This window comes from Porites lutea, chromosome 4 (assembly GCF_958299795.1).
Source record: "Porites lutea chromosome 4, jaPorLute2.1, whole genome shotgun sequence".
NCBI classification, from domain to species: Eukaryota; Metazoa; Cnidaria; class Anthozoa; order Scleractinia; family Poritidae; genus Porites; species Porites lutea.
This window is the reverse complement of record NC_133204.1, coordinates 27163183-27185980: the sequence shown is the minus strand read 5'-3', so window position 1 is coordinate 27185980 and position 22798 is coordinate 27163183. Positions and strand designations below refer to the sequence as shown.

Sequence of the window (22798 nt, the reverse complement as noted above, 5' to 3'; positions counted from 1 at the left end):
GCTGAGACGAAAATAGAATCAAGCTTTAATTATAGTAAATGCAAATGTATCGCTAACTGAAATGTTCAAACGAAAACTGGCATAAAAACACCATACATGGAAAGCAGTATACCGATAAAACTGCTGTTCTTAATTATTCATTAATCCAATTATTTAGTTTAGGTTTTTTTTAAAATCGTTTTTGTTTGTTTGTTGCTTTTGTTGCTGCTGTTTGTATTTAATTTATTCATTTATTGATTTTTATTTATTTATTTGTTTATCTATTTATGTTGTTTTTGTTGTTGTTGTTGTTGTTGCTTTGTCAGTCGTAACTGTGAAATTGGCACTTATTACTGGAAGAATGAATATTCCAAGCTCCATTACAGGAAATTTATTTCTGAGAGTAACCGCATTTTAAGTATTCATCTTACCGAACTTTTAGGGTTTGTGGTAACAGTCCTTGTGAAGATTTTGAGAAAAGCGACCTCACAACTGTCCATGAATTAAAAAGCTAATATTTTTAGTTTCAGAACTTTCTCCCGAAGAAGCACTCTTTAGCTACGAAAGAATTGGCCACTTTCATGAGACCTTCTCTCACGAAGTATTCAGATTTGGTGGGGCTGACCCATTGGCCTTTAGAGTTATTGTCTTTAATATCAAAGAGTTTACTACGCTACAGGTAAGCATAGTTCATAAAGTGACAGTGTCAATTGTCAATTATTGTTGGCAAACTCTCTTGGAGTTGAATTTTAAAGAATAATATCCTTGTTAAGAAAGATAAATAAATTTGGGCGCCGCTTGTTTACCAGCCTCCATAAACCGTGAAAGTAGGCATATTCATGGTGTAGTCGTGCAATGACGGCGGAGAAATGTACAGGAAAAGTGTGATGCATGTTCAACGTTGTTGTTTTGCGTACTAAACCTGTTGCTTTTTTAACGTTTTCGTTGCCGTTGCCTTCTTTGGATCTTAAGGTCCCTGATACTTTCTTTAGGGCCTTGACCGGGCCAGCACAGTCTTCTAGCCTCAGATATATTTCAGCTCGTTTAAGACCGTACTAAAAATATAAATTTCACGATTTTCATTGCTGCAATTCTAAAAGTTCTTTTCCTATAAACGTACTGAGTCTCTAGACACTATTTCTCAAAACAGGTCGAAACGTTTCTTTAAACCAAAACGCTTGGGTAGCTGGAAAAGTTTTTGTTTTGGCTAACGGACTCAAAGTGTCCTGGGGAAAATCCCCCAATGCCTTGCGCGTGCACTGCATGGCAGTGTACTTCTCATTTTACAACAGCGCTCATAATAGGCCCTTTGCAGCTAGGAATTGACGTGGTACAAAACCACCATGCTGGAAAGAAAGAAAATTTTGTCTTGTAAATTGTCTTCTCCCAGTCCGTCTGTTGCTCTTTAGCATGGCGGTTGTGTACGACGTGAATGGCTATTTGCGAAGGGTCTATTGCACTTTAAGGTATGACACTGAATAGAGCTGCTCTGCACACAGGCAGGACACCGCTTATTATGCCTTTTAATGGTATGAGTTTTTCTTTTAATTTTATTTCACAGATTTCGTTTACTCGGAAGCCTAAATTTCTTATCCTTAACTTTTTCATCACGTTTTTTGCGTAAGTATTGTAGCTGTAATTTTTGAGGCCTTTCTGCAATTTTGACAATAGTTTCTCTCCTGCGTTTTTATTTTATTTTATTTTGTTTATTTTCAATTAATTGATTAATTGATTTATTGATTTTTTTTAATTTCTGTTGGTGACTAAACAAATCATGCCATTTGAAATTTAAAATCTTCTCGCGAGTTCATGGCTTTCAGGGAATTGTTCAAAAAGAAGTTCCTTGCCAAAGTCGTTAAAAGCAAGAAATTGATACGTGGTTTCGTTAACTGACCTATACAAGTACTTTTGTAATTAGCAAAACATGCTTTAGTCTATCATTCTATCTTGGCACAAAAAAAAGAAGAAAAAGAGAAGAAAGCAAGAAACATAGGGAGAAATAACTAGTTAAAAGGGGAATATTTAAAGCCTGCAAAAGACTTGAAAGATTATGTGAATTGCGAGGTTTTTGGCAATTCGCTGTAATAAATGGTCACCATATTGTTTACCGGCGCATAGTGTCAGATACTTTGTCGGTATTTGCTGCGAGTGTTGTTTGGTTCACTGGTCTCCCGGAGTGCCAGTCTGTCTTTGTTACTGATTGTATCGTAATTTTTTTCGTTTTTGTAGGTGTTTCTTCTCACTGTTGTTCGTAGTGGGTTTGGCATGGAAGATCAAGGTCCGATATTCAACCTACATGATGGCAAGGGTAAGTCTAAGTAGTCAACGCAATGTATCCGTAGCACTAGTTTACGCGAGTATCAAGTTCCAGCTTAGATGAAGTAGATCCTTTACCATGCGAAACGGTTAGACTTAACACAAGTCGACTGCATAAGCAGAAATCGAAATGGGCTTTGAGAAAGTCTAGTAACGGTAGACACCCAAAATAGGCTGTTAGAAGTCCTTCGTTAGGGCGTTATGTCCATATATGTATAAGAAATTTCAGCTCGGCAGCTCATCCAAGGTGTAATTCTTTTTCGTGAAAATAGAACCGACTGACTCATGATTTCCAAGTCTCGCCAAAACTCGACCCAGCTGACTGGAAAAAGACGGCTTCCAGGTTTAAGCCTAAAATAATCCTAATTTTAATTTAAGGAGCTGTGTCCCAATTTTCTTAGTATTATCTTAAAATCCTGAAAACACATTGGAATTGAGGTAGCCTGAGAAAACAGCCGACATTTCGCGACGCCACCACTGGTTTCCCCGCAAAGTGACGTCTGAGCAACGACTACAAAATTCCATGCTGATGACCCAGACCTAGTTAGTGCTCCTGATTGGTCGAGTCGCGAGAGAAAGTTACTTCGACCAATCAGGACCTCTACCCAGATCTGGATAGTGAACGTTATCAGTAAGAAATTTCTGCGGTCTTTGCTCAGACGTCATTTCGCTGGAATACCGGTGGTGTCGTCGTGAAATGTGGGCTGTTTTCTCAGGCTATAAATAAGTCTCGTGAATAATGGTTTATTCAAAATAACACTCTACTACTACACCTCAATGATGACTATATTTCTGTGGCCTTCGGTGGCCAGAATGGAGACGGATTGCAACTTGTAAAAATTGAGTCAACTTTTTAGAGTTGAATGGAAAAAGGCGACTGAGTACACTTACAGCTGTAGTTATAGTTTCAGCTCAGCTTTGATCAAACATAGGTGGAACTTACCATGACACAGATCTTTTAAACTTTGATTAAAATCTCGGAGAACACAAACAGTATTTTCAACGAAGGCAATGTAAAAGTTAAATTGATGTGTAGGGGGATGGTTAGTCCACGAGAAGTTTGACATGAAACTCAAGTTGTGACGTAACCACACTTAATTCTGGCATTGCATTGTTTAAAGCAGTTTCTGTTGTTTCAAGTCAGCAGTACCTTAATTTTTCGCAAAAGTGCGATACAAATTCAAAGTACGACAGAATACTGGATAGCTACTCCACGGTAAGCAATCAAGCCCTAAGCTTTCCAACCAACTTTTCGGTTTTTTGAGAACTCCTTTGTGCATTCACTGTGCATTTAAATACAGGTATAATGGATTGGCAAAGTACACGCTTTTTGAAGCTAGGGCTTTATTGAAAACGATTCTCGTATCTAACATACAGCTTTATTTCAATTGCACAATAGAGGAAAGTGATGTTTATGATTCCATTTTTTTTTTCTGAAACCATAGCAATTCTGTCCATAGATCTGATTTTTCGAGATGTAAAGTAATCAACCATTTCTTTGCAGCATCGTGTTGAAGAGATGAAGGTGATGGCTAGCCGACCGTTCGCCAAAGTTAGTTTAGCTGTCACAGATCCCGTACAAGAGAGATTAAGCAAGGTTGGTTGTGTAATGTAAAACTGTTAACCCTTTAATCCCCGATTTCCACTTACAAATTCTCCAAACTGATCCCCATACATTTCCTTCAAGAATTAGTTGAGAGAATTTGGTTAAAGATCAAAGCCTTTTCCCTGAGGTGATAATTCTTTTAACTCTCCTAACCTTTTCTTTTGAGAATGTATTGACGTTGTGAGGAGAAAATTGATGTTGGTCACTCTTGCGACTTGTTGTGTTGCCGTTGGTGAGTGATTAAGCTCTAAGCCGACGTTGCACTTGGTGGTTCACAGAAATTCACTTATCCGACGACGTTGTGGATTCCGCGAAGCTTTGAGGTCTCTGGGGAAAAAAACATGAAATTAGATAATTAAAGGAAATGAGTTATCTAAAAAAAATAGATAAATAGAAAGTAAATAAAGAAAGAAAGAATGTGCTTTAGCAGGTGTAAGACCGCGGCTTTATGGCAATGTGTGTCTTTTTAAGGGAAACAGCAGTTTCGTGACACTCAATTTTACCCTTCAGCAACAGGAGGAAATCAACGTGATGGACTTTTGAGAGGGAAATTTCGTATCACTGATCAAAATAGATTTGAGAAAGGTGTTGATGCAGCCAGATGAGACCCTGTTTTAGAATAAAGCAATATGTTAAACTAATCGTAAAATAGTTAGCCTGAGCAAAGCAGCCAACATTTTGGACTCCACCTCCACCACTAATCCCCCTTCCCCTCCCCCCCCCCCCCAAAAAAAATGGCGTCTGAGGAACGACAGCAGAAATTTCATATTGACGACGCATCTCTACCCAGATCTGGATAGCGCATCTGATTGGCTGAAGCGAATTTTCACTCATCAGAAGCACTTCCCATATCTAGGTAAGATATGCGTAGTGATGCGGCATCAGCATGGAATTTTTGCGCTCGTTCATCAGACGCCACGAAAATAAATTTCGGCTGTTTTCTCAGGGTAAAAAATAGTAAACTACATGTATGCAGTATTAGAGAAGTGAAAGTACTAGTCATATCTGGTACCAAACGGCGAGTACTACTCGTGAAGCAAATCATTTAAGTTCTCTCCTGTTTTGTCCCAGCAACCATCTCATGCCATCGCTGTTCAACCAATGGAGAGCCATAGGGCGGCTGTGGGTGTGTTTATGATGAGACTTCCTGGAGGAAGGGACGGCTACACCCCCATTGGTCAGACGGGTATCTGTTGTGCAACCACGCTAAGCACATACGGGGACTCTACTTTTCATAACCATCCTTTAAGTATCACTCGAAGAACAGCAATAAAGAGATCTAGTATGGTGCGAGTCCTCTGTACGTAATAATTTGTCGTCAAATCCGATCAGTTAGACAGCCAGCAGTTCCTCTGTCGATCGGAAAAGCTCGGCAAACTCGAAACTAGTGGGAAACTGGCGGGATGCGGCTTCCGACCCATTTGGGCCTCGAATCGCTCTTTTCTTGCTCGTTTGATCGCTTAATATCTTAAGCGTGGAAACAGCTATACGGTTCTTCAGTCATTAGAAGGACTGCCGTTACGTCATCTCAACAAAGTCATCATTATCATCACCATCATCATCAACATCATATACCTCGTATGTCTGTCGTGATGTCGTCCTATTTCTTTGACGATGCCGTCCTTTTTTTTTTTTTTTAAAGTCGCACACTGCTAAATCTTTGTGATCCTCCTTTGGTGTTCTACCTGAGATACTGCTCAACAGGTTACCATGCTGAGGAAAACTCATCGCTTCACATTTTACAGTATTCATCTTTCGTGGAAAGAATTCCTGCAATTTGTACAGAGAACGCAGTGCCGTCGAAAGTAAAACAAAGCAATGGAACGTTTTGCATACAAGTTAGAGAGATTTCATGCTACTTGTTACTAATTATCAAAATTCTTAACAATATGAAAGAAACTACAAGTCGGTGGATACAAATAACAGTCATCCCTTTTCTTTCTAAAAAATGCATCTTTGGGACTGATAGAGTTTCCTTTTTAGAGATTTGTCTGTCTTACAAGGTGTTGAAGATGACTGGGCAGAAGAAACGCAGGGACTAATCCTAGAGCTTTCCGTCCTATTGAGTTAAAGGAACTTACTGCACATACAAGCTCTAGGTGTTCGTCTCAAGCATATGTTCACCTTGTAGAGGTGTCCGTGAAGAGAGAGTTGATTATGTTATCTCGTAACCGTTGGTGTGTGTCAAGCAGTCGTACCGCTCATCGTCAGAGGCACTGTTTACAACTGATCCTTGAGTAACCAGCTGAATTTTCATTGGCTACCATCGAGAGAAATCGATGAAGAATCGGAAGTGGATGTTTTAGGCCCAGTTTAAACGTTTAACTTTTCATGTACCGAACCTTATCCCTTCAGTTAAGTACGTGAAAAGATCAATGTTTGAATCAGCAAAGTCCGATATGTTTAATTTGGGTTGATCCATGAATTTAGTTCGATAGATACACATGGTAGTTTCAAATGTGGTGCGACGTCGTTTCAAACGTCGAAACCTAATTCATAAATTACTATAATTAATTTTCATTGAAAAGCATTGAACACCATTGTACATCGTGAAAATGAATTGAGCCCGACTGATTAAGTTCGACGTATGAATCAACCATCGAACTTACATCATTTGCGTGCAGCAAGTAGGGATTGAGTTCGGTATATGAAAAGTTCGACGTTTGAATTGGTCTCCTACTCATTGATTTGATTGCTAAGTTATTTAGTTCTTTTAGAGCGATTTTCGTTCAAAATGGTTTCGATAAGAGTTCATCATTTGTTTTATCAGCCACTGGATGAAAAGATCAAAACATGGACTCTTCGTTTTTCCGGCATAGAAAACCCTAATGTGGAGAAGGCATTGTTCGATTGGCCAATCGTGTGCGTCAAAGCGAAGTATCGGTTGATTTCTTGGAAGTTCTCGGGCATGAAGTTTTTTCACCCGAGCGTTCGCGTAACCAGCCAAACGCCACGCGCATTTGTATCCGTTAGATAAACCGATGAAATCGCTTTATTTCCCTTCGTTTGTTTCTGTTTTGTTCGCGAGTTTTCATTTCCAGGTCAAACGAAAATCGCTCTTATAATTAAGGACACGTACATAGTATGGATAACTCTTATTTGTTTACGGACAGTTCTACTTTTCGCGCAGATACCAAACTCTAAACATCTCCTACACCTTTACAAATGTTGGCTTAGGCGGGGGGTAGGTGGACAGTTTCCCAGAAACGTATAATGATTGCAAAAAGAAGAGGTTAGGCTGATCCTTTTTTAGAGAAAAATATCTGTCGTGTCTAACGAGGAAATTATCGACGGTTAAAAAGGTTTGAAAGATTTTATGCCCACAAATATGGCCTGTTACTGTTTGGCCTCACTGCTGGGAAGAAAGGATAGCGATATGTAACCCCCGTTGAACTGCACTCGTGCGGTCCCTTATTTTTTTTGCATTTAATTGTAAGGATGTTGTCGGGATCTATTAACCACTGACATCCTTTATATATCATTTTATATAATCTTAAGATTTTATGCCCACAAATATGGCCTGTTACATTTTATAACTGAATCTGCATGTTATTTACTTTTGACAATTCATTTTAAACAAACATCCCCGTCATTTTTACATGACAGTCCCTCACTGCTGGGACGAAGGGATAGCGATATGTAACCCCCGTTGAATTGCACTCGTGCGGTCCCTTATTTTTTTGCATTTAATTGTAAGGATGTTGTTGGGATCTATTAACCACTGACATCCTTTATATATCATTTTATATAATCTTAAGATTTTATGTCCACAAATATGGCCTGTTACATTTTATAACTGAATCTGCATGTTATTTACTTTTGACAATTCATTTTAAACAAACATCCCCGTCATTTTTACATGACAGTCCCTCACTGCTGGGACGAAGGGATAGCGATATGTAACCCCCGTTGAATTGCACTCGTGCGGTCCCCTATTTTTTTGCATTTAATTGTAAGGATGTTGTTGGGATCTATTAACCACTGACATCCTTTATATATCATTTTATATAATCTTAAGAGTTTGTAACAGTTGTAATCGAGAGATAAATCTTAAGTTTCTTCGCCTGCAAGTACATCTCTTAGAGTTTTATGGCACTGAAACAAGCGTAATTTGTCGCCCATGATATTCTTGTAACCAATTGATATACTACTCATGGAACTAGGAAGTAACGTTTCTTCCGTTTGGTCAAAATTCTTATAATTTACCTCGGCGCGAGAAATTATTTGAAAATTTCAAAAACATCTCCAGATTGTACTCGTCAGTATTTTATTACATGTAGATACGCATGTTATTTAAGAAAAATAAAATATGAGATTAAACAATACCAACTTAAAAATCTGATCAAATGTGATCTTTTTCCCAATACCCGAGTTCCCCTGCAAAAAGTGTTGAGAAATCGTAAGTATTTGTACCCAGCCTTAGTACTTTTACAGTGCCTTCTTACAGATGAGCTTGATGGGGCTTTTCGGGGATAATGAAACAAATAATAATGGAACATGACATGGTCAGAATTCCAACTGGTATAGGTAGGAGGCGAACCAGGTAGCTATTCTACAAGCGTGGCCAAAGATTTAAACTCTGAATCAAGTCCAGCTAGTGTCCAGGGTAGGACTTGTAATTCGGAGGCCACGAGGTCAAGTCCTGCCCAGCACAAGAGTGCTCTAACCCGATTGGGCATGCTGTCTCTCAGGTGCTGGGAACTAAAATGTTACTGGCTGAAATCACGACGGGACGCGCAGAAAAAGAAATCCCTTTGGGGTTTCTTGCTCTAAGCTAGCATTCTGCTCTTTTATCGCACTACTTTTCGCCACTGTACATATGTATTCAGACAGAAGGCGGTGTTTTATGCAAGTTTCAGGGGCGTAGCCAGAAATTTTTCAGAGTTACGCATAGTTTTTCAAATCAACCCTACCTCGTCTCACAAATTGTTTTCACCTGGGCGGCTTGATAGATATTTTGGTCCGCTGGAACATTAATGTCGATAAATGTGTCCACTCCTGTGTGTATTTGTGTACTACAGTAATATCTGGACGATCGTGGCTCAGTCGCTTGTCCTTAAAGATAGTCATAACCCAAGTTATACTCACTTCTCTATTCTCTGCAACTGGTAAGGGTTGATGCACGTACTACTTGTCGGTTAACACTCTAACCCATACTTACTACAGCTCCCAATGTACCCCTAGAGCCACCTTGTCGTGGCGCTTTCTATATTCTCTATGGACAGGCTTCCTACATCCACTGACAATATGCCATACTGTTTCAGTGGTGTCACCACACAATCAATCTGCACAGTGGTGTGTCAGATGTCTTATCTATGCTGTGCTTCATCCAATTTGTTGTTGTTGTTGTTATTGTTATCATTATCATTGTTATTATTATTATGTAAAATTTAGCACAGGGATTTTCCCTGGGGAGAAATATCCAGTCAAGTCTCATCCCGAGACCTCAGACTTCCAGCACCTTTCTGAGGATATGTGCCGATCCGAGGAGTGCCGACTTTTGCATCGTTCTTGTTCGGTTTTTAATTCCTAGTTATTATTATTATTATTATTATTATTATTATTATTATTATTATTATTATTATTATTATTATTATTATTATTATTATTATTATTATTATTATTATTATTATTATTAATAATCTTATCTCTTTTATCACAGTCTTTGCTGGTGTTCTTTTAGTGCATCAGCCGGGCGCAAACCATGCACCTAGAGCGTCAGTCACTCAAGTCAATCATTCTGTTCATACACCGAGCACCTTTCTAAGGATTCGCGCAGATCCCAGCATGCATATCGTTTGAATCTCTGTCATAGTAGCTCTCTCTGATACTTTCTTGATGTTTTCTACCATACCCTTCTTCACTGTACCAAGCGCACAAACAACCACAGGGATCACTACGGTTTTCATATGCCACATACTCTGTATTTCTAGTTCTAGGTCTTTGTGCTTGCTTTTTTTCTTCAGTTTCCTTCAGTGCGATGTTTCTATCTGATGGAACAGTCATATCAATCAGTTTGCAGGTGGAATTCACTGAGTCTTTAACGATGATGTCTGGTCTGTTCGCTGTTATAGTTCTATCAGTATTGACTGGCATGTCCCACATGATGGTGATGTTGTTATCTTTATTGTCCATCACGGTCTCTAGCTCGTGTTCGTACCATTTAAGGATCTTTTTTTTTAAGAATTAAGAATTTAGGAATACAAGATTTTATTATTTTTAACTTGTTTTCTTTTTAACATCAGAGACGGATAATTCTCTTTTGTAATGACTTAATTTAAAACTCTGGACTGCCTGCAAAAGTCTGACCGCATCTGAGCCGCAAGGAATGTATTTGCGAAATCGTTATTGACACAGTGATTGCTATTTTAATGATTTATATAATTCTTTATATTATACAGTGCTTAATTCTTACTTCAAGTATTTCTGTAAATTATGAACATATTTTTTTTAAGTTCAATAAATTTATTATATTAGTAGTGGTAGTATTATTATTATTATTATTATTATTATTATTATTATTATTATTATTATTATTATTATTATTATTATTATTATCTCGCAGTTTAAAACTCTGGAATGCTGTCCACATTATGAGTAGTATAGGGCGCATAACGTAACCTACACCACTTGAGAAGCTATACTTAGAAGTAAAAAGGTCGGTACGAAACCTAATACGATCCTGATATACATAATGATATGAATCTCTCTACTTAAAAAGCCAATTTAGAATATTATTAAATTCTTTACTCTGTAAAACTTGTGTTTCTGGATTTCTAGAGAAAAAAAAAACTAAAATCTGGTGTCCTTAGCGCCCTAACTAAGTATTTATCGTAAATGTTCTGGCAATGATGACCGACTTCTGCATCCGCTCAAGTACACTCCGTGCTCTCTCTCCTAGTAGCTTCCTCACTGACTTCTTAGGGGTTTAGAGTATCCACCCAGTACGTCAATTATTACGTTGTACTGTTCAACCCTTTAACCATTGTATCTCTGCTTCAGCTCCCACATCATGGGCCCATACTTGAGTGTCTTTTCCTCATCTTTCTTGGCTCTACTCTCAATCCATGGGCAGCTCATTTGAATTGTGCAGACTTCTTTCCTCTCGTGTCTGACAAGTCGCGCGTCGATCCGATTTGCTCTAACTTCGTTGTGCTCTGCACAGATGGGAATATCCCAAAACGCCTCACTCGTGGTGCTCTGGTAGGCTGGTTTTGGCATCACCGGTGAGTACAATAGTGGAACCTCTTCTATTAACCGATGCTCTCTCAGAAGCTAAAAAAACAGAATCTTAAGAGCTGCATTATGCCTGTATAGGTACTTGGTTTGTGTCAGGGAGGAACATCCAGCCAGTACATGTGCATAGGACTTCGCCGTCGGTGGAGGTTTGCGTCTTCTCCTTTGAGTAGAGCTTCGTAGGTAACAACTGCTTATACAGTCCATACATGCCCGCGATGGTATATGTAGGGCATGTAGCCCAACCTTGCATGGCATATTATTATTATTATTGATTTTTTTAATAACCCAAATCTTTTATTGATAACAAAACTAACTATAAAATCCTATTTACAATTAATTTCACTTAAGAAACTATTCAGTCAAAGCACTATTTACATTATTCCTTTCGATTAAAAAAAATACAATTAAATTTCGATTGAAAAAATTCATTCCATTAAAAATATATCATATATTCGGGAAAAAAATTAAATTAAAAAACGGTTCATTTCAACTAAACTAAATTAACGAGCTCACGCCATTATCACACACGCTTGGGTGGCGTTCAAGCGGCAGTCATCAATGAAATCCCCTTGTGGAATTTTGTGGAAGGGTGTCCTAGAACCTCTTACAAATGTGTGTACCGACCTTAAAGTCTCAAAAGAAGCAATGTTCTAATCCAAGAAATAGTAATGTGATAAGGTTCCTCATTCTTCTCGGAAAGCTTCTCGGCTAGGCGTTTGAGAAAGCAGTTACAGCCAGCTCTTATCCCACCGTTGGTTCCAAAAACAAGAGGAGTGAAAGATCCCATTTCAACGTCGAACACCCTCTGTTGGTACTTCCGCCTTTTCTCCTCCTCCTGCCCCTTAAAGATTGTGGATGTTTCTCTTCCCTGGTTGCACTTGGAGTTAACGTGCGTTACTCTGACATCAAAAGATGCTGTAACTCCACGAGACCAAAACCCCCCTTATTATTATTATCATTATTATACACCTGTCGAGGAATCGGGCCCTCAGATAGATGGCCTGCAAAAGAAGATGGAGGTAATGTGAAATGCAGCTCTTCAAGGAAAAATGTAACTAGTAATAGTTGACACTATAGCTGCCCCCGCTCTGTATATTGTCGGTCAATAGTATTCCTGGTCGTTTTGTAGCTCTGTGAAATATAGCGATTCGTGATGAAGATTTTCACACATATTCCACACAATAGGTGAAATAAAAAAAGGGAAACGCAAGGTTCCATGCAGTTCAGTTCGATTTACACAGCTTTGATCAAAACATTCTAAGTTTCGAGAATAGCTTATTCTAAACAAGAGAGGATAAAGGGGACAGAGAAGGCATCCCCCATACACACCTTATTCCATAGGTAATTCGTCTCGAGTTAGTTTTAAGACCATAGATCCCAAGGGGGATAGGACAACAGCCAATCACATAGCGCGAATGTGTTCCGCGTGGATGACCCACGCTCAGAGCCACGCGTCCTTCAAGAATTGACGCAGAAGAAAATGGCAGAAGACGCGAAGAGCTATTTGCTATTTGTTTTGTCGACGAAAACGACTAAACAGAGATTTCTGCTAAAACTGTGTCAGCGAAACGGAAATTAGTATGTGTAATCAAATGCCTGGAAGGCTTGGGAAATTATTAGGATTTGGACACAACGCAAGTGAAATTATTCCCTATTTTCACGAGTATACCATTTGATTACCTATTAATATCATGGGTGACGAATTACGCGTTAGCAATCTTGGATTTTTGACATGTTTATCCTGGATCGTATCGATCGAGAACTCCACTCTCTCAAATGTTTAGACCTTAAATTTGGCTTATAAAGTTCAGAATTTTTCGGACTTTTTCGGCAAAATACCTGTTATAATCGTTCTTGATGTTCTCTTGCGTGTTCAGGTTTTTTAAAGCGTCTTTTTGTGCCCTGACATCTTCATTCACGGCATTTTAAAACTTCGTCGCCATCTTGACACTGAGACGTACGGAAGGGTTGCCATGGAAGTGAAAGTGGGTAGAACGACTAGGAAGAGCTGGTTTTCAAAGGTATATTCCGATCGTTTAATGCAGTTTCTTTTCGTTTCTAGCCTCTCTTTATCATCTTGAACATTCCTTATATTATGTTTTATGTAAAATACTGCTATTGAAGTCAAGGAAAAGCAACCGAACGCGATATTTCCTACACAGAGTAAATTTGCATCTACCCGGGAAAGTTTCATGTCTCACAGGCTCACGAAATAACCCCGAGAATTGCCATTATTTGGTCGAAAATATCCCAACAGTCGAATACATCAATAAAGAATACTTACTTTTTTATCCAGTGTGGTTGTGGTGTTGAATTTGATGGGTTTTAACGTGTTTTAAGACCGCGACTAACCATCCCTCGCGTTACCTCGAAAAATCGATTAACAAGCAGTCTTGAACGTTTTTTAGAGTCATTTTTTGTTTTCGAAATTGTTGTGGAAGCGCTACCTCGACTCAAATTTGGCGCCCAGTCATGCGGAATCCCATAATTGTATTTTCTATAAACTCGAACTCGGTGTCATCGCTAACATAGAAAGCTGAGAAAACGACTTCGAGTACGAGTACCGCTTGAAGTCGTTCTCGTACTCGTACTCGTTGTTGATGCTAACATCCTCTATTATACAAACGACCGGTTTCAATAGACCGGCGAAATTTCTCATTTTATATTATAGCACTAAGGTTACGACAACCTTGAGTTAAACTGATTTCACGGGTTGTCAAAGAGTCTAGCGATTCCCTTTTCCCAGGTGAGCGCCGACTCATTGCGCTTCAATATTCAGAAATGGTCTCGATCTCTTTACGCTTTCATTGCCTTTCGCCCGACATGTTTTGCACTGCGTTTAGTCATGCGGAACCTCCACGAAACATCCACGCAGCGCGCGACGTAACTTTATCGCGATTCTAAAAATAACTCGAGACGAATTACCTATGGAACAGGGTGTGTCTGGGGGATGCCTTCTCTGTCCCCTTTATCCTCTATTGATTCTAAACCATTAGAAAAGATTTAATTAGCAGTTGGAATTTTTCGCTATTTCTCTTTCACTTTTTGCATACAGTTCATTTCATTTGCTGGAAAGTAAAACTTAGAAATCACCTTCGGCCTTGGTGAATAACACCCTCCTTGATCTGCATAACTTTTCACTTTTCATATCCTACTCAGCCTCATTCAATACTTCCTTTTTTTGCATGACTGTGATCGCGTGGTCAACTTTCGGTAAACACAAAAGCAGTTCACTTTTGAAAAATTTTGTTAGCACAAGCTGAAAAAGCATATTACAATTAGGTAACTTGAGAATTTTCAGCCGTATATCTCAAAAGTAGCGATTGCAACGGCCGCCGAAAGTTAGAAGCATTTGACTTTACAGGAAAAATAACTTTTGCCACCCAGTCACGCTTGCATGGCTTTCCGTACAAATCGTTGTAACTTCTAAAATTTTTAAACTGTCGTTAAATCTTTAAGTCTTCTCGGTTAACGGTTCAATAATCTACAACTTTGCTGCACTTTTGACGTCATCGGTTCAATATGGCAAAATTCTTCCAAATTTGGTCAACAGGAGATGGTTATGATGAATTACGCGTGTGATTTTAGCCAATCAGAAACGGAGAAATATTTTGAATATATAATAAACACAAATATACGCACCTTATAAATTCATCAGCGCATAACAAGTCTTGGTCCATAACTTTCAAAACAGCTGCTTCACAGAATGTCACGGATAACACGTAACGCAAAGAGTATCGAAGTATGACCGTACAATAAATGTCCCAAATTCTACCTAAGCGGTCCCTTCGGGATTTTCTGTTTTACGTCATGTTAAGCATCTCTTACTTGCGGCCGCGAAAATAGAAACGTCATCATTACCCGGCAATTCCATGCGACCTCTGTTCAAGCAAACCGAACTTTTTTCTGGCATACTGAATGCATCTTTCAACTGTAAGTAATTTCCGTAAAATACGCGCAAACTACTAGAGTGCCTCCTCGGGATTTCGAGCATCAGTGCGAGGCAAAAATTAATTTAACATCGGGAAAATGTTTGGTCTTTTGTGTTGAACCCCGAAGTATTTTCCTTAATATACGTGCAAACTAGTAGGGTGCCTCCTCGGGTTTCCCCTTCCGTGGGGAGGCAATAATTAATAAACATCGGGAAAATCTTTGGTCTTGTGTGTTGAACCCTGAAATCTTGAAGGCTGTGATAAGAACTTGTTATATTTTTATTATAAGTCCGAATTTACTTTAAGTCAACAAAACGTTTTTTCCCCCTAGCCCTTGGCACATGCCACTTTAATTCAAGAAAATAATTTTTATATTTGATTTAAGAAAACATTGTCATTTGAATTTCATTAATACGAATTTGATTGGAATAAAAGTTATTTTGATCAAAAGTCCATTCTATCATTGTCTTAACTCTGACAGCTGGATGTGATAAATAGCTCACCCGAAGAATCAATCCTTCCCCTTTATCATTAATTTATAATATGTAGTAGTGCTTTTGTAGTGGTTTGTTTATGAACATTGGGTGTAATTTCCGTCTTGTCACCTGAAAAAAAAAATATCTGAGAATCTTAACTGGACTCAACCTACATTTTGGCCATATTTCGTTTAAAGCGATCATGGTTCACCCTGCTGGTATTAATTCGACGATTGCAAATACTCATCATCTGTTATCTATCCTGACTACGTCATTTCTGGTTTTGGGCCTGCTTCTTTCTCTTTTCATCATTGGTGTTGCTGCTAACGTTGTTGTCTGCATAACATTGACTCGCGAATGTCGTTTGAAAAGACACCTGTCAAACTTTATGCTTTTCCATCTCTCGGTCACAGACATGGTATATCGGCTTATAGTTCTACCTTCCTATCTTATAGCCACAATTTTACCGGTGGAAAGTAAGGATTTAATTTGTAAAATCAGCCAGACTCTACTTTCCTTGGTACACGCAGCAATTTTCACGAGTTTGGTGGTGATCGCATTGGACAGACATCATGCTATAACGAAACCATTTCAAAGGCTGAGACATAAACCAAATTTCTTGATATGCATTATGGCGGTTTGGGGATATTCCACCGTTTGCGCATTTCCGCACATATTCACCGAAAACATCACTACATTCATTGGGTCAAACAACACTTATTACAATCACCGGGGAGTCAATATAACCATTGTATACCGTGTGTGTGCGCCTCTATCTACTTTCAAAGATTCAGTCAATCAAAAGATAATAACAACTGCCTATTTTACTCTGGGATTCCTGTTACCACTGGTAATTTTGACGGTGGCATACTCTAGCATCGCTGTTTTTCTGAGGAGGAAAAGTCGTAATGGAAGTACCAGTCAAGCGGCAATGAAATCAAAAGGAAAGGCATTACGCATGCTAGTTTTAATGGTTCTAGGATTTGTCGTTTGTATAGGAACTCCCCAACTGCACGATTTGATGATAGCGTTCGGCTACGGTACCACTGCGTTTTCCATTTTCGCATTCATACTTCAGTTGTCAAGTTCCCTGGTTAATGTTTTAATTTATGGGTTCTACTCTGCTGAATTCAGGCAAAGACTAACATGTTTAGGGAAGTAATGATACATATCTAACGCGTTTTGGCCCAAGTTTATTCGGTCAAAATGGCTTTATATCCGGGCAGGATGTTGGTCGAGTTCTTTTTCTTTTTCTTTTTTTCTTTTTGTATAGTTTTGTGGTTCAAATCCAGAAAACACACACACAAAACGAGGTCAATGCGGAGCCATCTCCAAGCAATTGTAAATTTGTACTGTAAATATCATATTATCCCGGTTCCCCTTAGGGTTTTTCATGGATAATTTAGAATACTGTTTGTCAGACTTCGATAGATTTGTTATGGTGTGGTCCGAATCTTGTTGTAAAGGCCATATCTTGCAAACTACTTTCAAATACCTACCGTATGGCACGACATTTTTGCGAGTTCTAATTTTTGCAATTTTTCCAGCGATTAGCAAAAACAAGTTCCCGCAAATAAAAATTACCGCAAACATTTTTCCGCAAAAATATACTGCAGAGTAAGTGTTCACTAACTTAAATTCGCTGCACAAAAATACAGTACTGAGAAATCGTATCTGTTCAATCACAACCTGTCTCTTTCATTCAGAAAAAAAAAAAACGGTATACAACGAAATACTGGTTTATTGTTTGAAAATATGCATTTCTATTGCACGTACTCAATAAAAACGAAAATATTGTCAATGCTGGCATGGGTACTGGGTACTTTCTGAAAATCGCCAAAATTAATTCCCAGCAAGAAAAACCAATCTGTCCTAATCGCAAAAAATTAGTTCACGCAAAACACAAAAAAATCACCAATCCGCAAAAATAAACTCCAGCAAAAATTTCGTGCCACACGGTAGGCATAGTGTTTGATAGCTCGATGACTTGGGAGGCTCACGCGAACTACATGAGACAAGAGTTAGTATCCTCGGCTGTACTAGACGTTTCGAGGCAAAAGAGACAGTTATACTTGTTTACAACACAATAATTCTCTCATTATGTGATGACTGCGATATCTCCTTGAGCAATATACTATAACAAGACATAAATAACTACACTGCCAACAAAATAGATCTGGCGGGTCGGGGATAACCACAGGTTGTACACGATCTTCTCGAAGTGGCTGACTCTTCAGTTGCAGAAGCTTCTATCACAAGGCTTGTTTTTCTTTGCCTTAATTCTGCCAATTAGTTCCAGGCTTATATTATTTTACTAGATTTTTGAACATTCTTGACTACACTTCAAGACAGAGTATAAGGCTATCCCTACCAAAGGTTAAACTGAATTGTGGAAAAGGACCTTTCTTTTAAAAGGCGCGAGAACTTAAACTCCCAGCTTTTAAACATCGCAAACGCCGATAGTGTACAGACTTTCTGCTACCGATCGAGCAAGCCATTTTTTTTTCTTTGTGTAACGTTTAATAACGTTTCCTTGAGAGTTTGTAGTGTTTCTTATGTTTATTTTTTTCGGGTTTTTAAACGTTCAAGCTATCAAAACTTTATTTAGGTTTTTGAAATGTATATATTTATCTAAAATTCTTAATATTAAAGTAAAGACCTAGGCCCCCCTTGGAGACAAGCCTTCGAGCGGAATAGGCCATCCTGTTAGAGTGGAGTTTTACTCTATTAACTTTACTTTAGTGATGGGTATGAATTCCCCGTGACGCGAAAGCACGAGACATTGACCATCGACTAAAACCCTTGAACTTAACGAAAAGCCAGGACGGGTTTCTTTAATGTCCCACATAATTGAACTACTGGGCTGTGAGATGGGAGACGGGCGGGGCCTACGGTTTTTCGTCCTTATTCGAGAAGCGAACAAGCTTGGTGAATAAGGGACACTGACATGGCCAAAATCGTGAGATCCCGAGAGCTACCCTGCCTCCTCGGATAGCCACTCAAAACACAGGAGCGGTTTCGCTTACTCATCCATAACCGTAAAATTTTGGTGGTGGGCCCTCGCGCTTCAACTGAGACTACATGCAAACAATAAATAAATAAAATAATTCGAGTTGTTTCAAGTTATTTTTAGTGTTTGTTTCTTAAGACGCCCATTAACATTGATTTATGGCTTCCGTACCTTGTACTGTGGGATGTTTTGGATCTTTTTCCCCATTTTGATATCAGCATCACTATGTACAGTACATATTAAGCAAGAATTAAAGTTTGTGAATAACTGAATGAATGAATAACTTCAAAGAGTTTTAAATATTTCAGGCTCTATCCAATTATCGTCTGTTGAGGAAATTGGTTATAAGGAAAAAATAACATACAAAATACCACTGACCGCTATAACTCATTATTTGATCTTATTTCCCTATGCAATCACCCCTTCAATATCGGCCCGTATCAACTGACGTTGAATATTTTCTTTAATTTGCTATTAGTCCTTTTGAAAGCAAGAATAAAATCCATAGTTGTACTGACATAATTACTTCTTAATTTTGGCACAAAAAATCAGCAAAAAAATTAACTTTTTACTCGTCAGTGAAAAAAAAAATATTGCTTTGGCAACTTTAGTCCCTGTATCTTAGTGGCAAGGTAACAGAATGGAATACTATTAAATGTGAAACTTAATAAAAATAATTCCTAATTTCATTCGTCATTCGCGGCCTTAAGAAGAACTTTCTTGTATAAGTAGAACATTCAATGTCGCTATTTTACAGCTGGCAATCTAAACCTTCAATTAATATAAGTTGTTTGGAAATGTGAATTTCTGATCAAACCATGTTAACCATCAAGATTAAGAAACTAAGTTAAAGTTGGGAGAAAAGGGGCAAATTCATAGACCTTATCATGGTTTTGGAGGCCATCAAGTGTTTGTATGGGAATCTTATGTCGAATTATTTTCGTAAAACGTCTGTTGTTGTTTCGAATAAAATTTGAATTATTGTGTAAACTTAAGCTTCACGGCAAAGGATTTAGTAACAAATGTTTGGCGCCGCACCTGTGCTTAAATTCTCTGGTCGCCTGCCTTAGATTTTCCAAACAGTTTTCTGCAATGTTTCCCCGAAAATTATAGTCGTATCGGCAAGAATAAATTTTACACAAAAATGTACATAAAATTTTAAAAAGAAGTTTTAACACAGCTCCATAAACGCCCTCAAATGGATCTTTTTATGTGTAGCTTTAATGTACAATTATTATTGGACGTTAGATTTGCATACAAACACTGTTTTTTTTTTGTTTTTGTTTTTTTACGTGGTTGCCTACCCGAGCACAAAACCGTGATAAGCCTATTGTAAAGGTTTGAGGGGAGTAATTGTGAGTTTGCAAAACATGTAAATGAAGTTGTTTCAGTTTGTAAGCAATGAATATGCTTGCTCCACCTTCACACTCAATTATTTATTGAGTACATTATACGAGTGACGGACTGCTGTGGCTGTTGGCGATTCGGTTAATAATCCGTGAGCAGGCAAAATCTACTGTTAGCACGAAGGGAAAAGGCGAGGGAGAAGTGAACTTTTCACCCATAATGATGACTTTTTTCTTGTATTTTGCGTTGGTATTTCCAGTTTGTGCGGTAAGTTCTCGTTATGCAGAAAATAGTAGACAAAAGATGATGTCTAAGCATAAAACACAACTCGCTGCATGGGCAAAAAATTAAGGTCAAAGCAATTCAAAAGAGGTCTTTGTTAGTTAGACAAAATTTAGCTTTTTGACAAAATTATATGTAATGAATAGATTTATGCAAAAATAAACTCAAGAAACAGACCTAAATGCACTCTGAATAAAACCTATCGTTGTAGTGAGAATAGCAATACTTTTCGTCATTTAAATTTCAAGCCTTCTGGCGAGGGACAGTGTAAGGCTTTTCATAAGACCCAAGTGAAATTATTTCCTGATGTCACAAGTATATGTATACCATTTGATTGCCTATTAATATCATGGATAACAACTACATGTATGATCGTAATCTTGACTAGTTTATTGTATCAAGATCTCCAATCATTGAAAGCTTAAAGTATACTCTTTGGGTTAAGTTAACAATTTCCTAAATTTTCTGCAAAAATCCCGTTAAAATCATTCCTACAAAGTTTACTGTTGTGCTCTTTCGATGCTCCTTTGCATGGTTAGGGTTTCTACAGCGTCTTTTAATCATTTTGCCGTATTTTTTTGCCGTGATATCTTTCATGTAAGCCTAGCGGTTAACAAAATAAAATGGAATAGATTTTTTTACAACTAGGATTCGTGCATTTCTTTTTTAGAAATTAATTTTGATACATGTATTTGGCTTCTGGCAGCCAGGTATGAAGAGTTATCGGGACTTACAGACTTACGAAAAACGGATCCCTTAACGCTCGGTATTCGCACTAAGGTGTAAGACCCATCTCACTGCAATTTTTTAAATTTAGATGTGAAAGGATAACTCAAGTTAAGGCTGAAATCTCGGGCCAAAATGCACTAAATTTTTATCCATGCCATTTGTACATGTCACTTATCCAAAAGTTACGGGATGAAGATTTCTCTAAACAAGGTTCCTCTTTTATTTCCTTAAAATACGCTTATTTCCAAATCATTGAGAATTCAAAAATTTGTTGAACCAATATTTTAAACAAAGACACCAGACTGAGGAACATTTATAATTACTAGCTGACCTTGTAAATCGTTAATTATTTATTTCGTTTACCTTAATGCTCGGTCTCAGTAAGGGATCTAAAATATTTTTGCCGCACCAAATTCTAAAACACGAACCGTCCTAGTAAAATTTGGCCTGGTTTGATTTCCGAAATAATGTACTGCACTTTAGTAGTTCTCGCCTTGCAGTAATGTACGCCTTACAGTAACGTACGAATTGGCTCGCAATTCTTCAGTAAAAAACGGTCGTTTTTTTTCTTTCGCTTCGTCTTAGATTGCCGCCACTTTACCCTTCTTGTACTTAAACTGACCTTCTTTAGACATCTGAAAATTTCTTAAATATTTTGGGTCCCACGTACGTTTAAGAGGAAAAGCGAATTACATGATCGTCGCTGGACAAAATTGTTAACAGCTAAGAGGTGGCTTAAGTATCAACGTGTAAATTATCTATCACCTCTCACTATTAAAAAGCAACAATTTTTCAAATCGCAAATTTGAACATCAGTGCGTTGCGCTCACTAGGAAAAGCGGATTACATGATTGTTGCTGCACAAAATTATTAACAGTCAAAAGGTGGCTTTAATATCAACTTGTTTATTATTTATCAGCTCTTACTAAACAGCAACAATTTCAAATCGCAAATTTGAACATCAATGCTTTGCGCTCACTAAACAAGCGTTTCATGAGAATTCGTACCCCTTTTTAATCCCTTTGTACACTAAAATGAAGAAAACTTTAAGGAAGAGCCTTCATGGGGGCGTTCGAAATCCAATTATCTTATCATGTCAGGTATTATCAGGTATTCGCCTTCCTCGAATAATCGTACCCTTTTTGTGGGAACAAAAATAATAATCGTCCCTGGCTATTATTTTTGGAAACGCGGTGGCTATAATTTCGTCTGTCGTTGTCGACGTTGACCAACAACATCACAAGGAGGGGGGCTTAATGCGGTGTGTCCGGCTGTGGCTGATCAATCCAATAAGGGCTAGAAAGGCTTGGCCAAATTCCAGACACTGGTGAATTTCTTAAACAGGAGATTACTTTAGACTTACGCAGCTCACGTTTTGGTAAGATTCATAGTGTGTGCTATATGATAAGTGTAGTTCAAGTTTCGAATATTTTTCGCCCCACTCCGAAAAAACCCTAAGAAATACGAGTACACAGGGCTAAAACAAGCACGGTAACCTCATCTTTTTTTATTGCTTTTTTCAATGTTGTATTTATGGCCATCAATTGGGCCAATTAAAAAAACAATCTGGATGGTGCATCCTTTCAAGAGAATTACCTTAAAAATATGATGACTTGCTCTCTTCATAGGCCTCTGAATTCAAGTTCACTATTCAACGATCCTCCATGTGGCAATTCATAGGTCGAAAGGTTTCGTTCAGTTTGACTATGGAAATTCCCGAGTCGACACCACTAAAAGCCAAGATCAAACTTCCACCTAATGGCACGGCAAAACTACGACTGACACAAGTTAAATTCGCCCTAGTGAGCGAATACCTTAACGCGAGCATCAACAAAACAACGTTGATTTCCTCAGCTAGCGACGGTTTAAAAGATATTGCACT

At 38.2% G+C, this 22798-nt stretch overlaps 2 protein-coding genes across 2 annotated transcripts in view; both read left to right on the top strand.

Annotated features, from left to right (window-relative positions):
- LOC140933152 (attractin-like protein 1) overlaps window positions 1-8238 on the top strand; it is a 36498-nt gene extending 28260 nt beyond the window's left edge. Inside the window, exons 25-29 of the mRNA XM_073382668.1 lie at window positions 504-658; window positions 1541-1599; window positions 2209-2287; window positions 3800-3892; window positions 4973-8238. Coding sequence (XP_073238769.1) covers window positions 504-658; window positions 1541-1599; window positions 2209-2287; window positions 3800-3892; window positions 4973-5209 — 623 coding nt within the window. The 3' untranslated portion in view covers window positions 5210-8238. The remainder of the gene's footprint in view (window positions 1-503; window positions 659-1540; window positions 1600-2208; window positions 2288-3799; window positions 3893-4972) is intronic.
- Window positions 8239-15750: 7512 nt separating this feature from the next.
- Window positions 15751-16710, top strand: LOC140934477 (galanin receptor 2b-like). Its single transcript, XM_073384095.1, has one exon. The coding sequence runs from the start codon at window positions 15751-15753 to the stop codon at window positions 16708-16710; it is 960 nt and encodes a 319-aa protein (XP_073240196.1).
- Window positions 16711-22798: the final 6088 nt, after the last annotated feature.

What these genes read in the sequence shown, in the direction of transcription:
- LOC140934477 (XM_073384095.1), top strand. Translation starts at nt 15,751, where the DNA reads ATGGTTCACCCTGCTGGTATTAATTCGACGATTGCAAATACTCATCAT.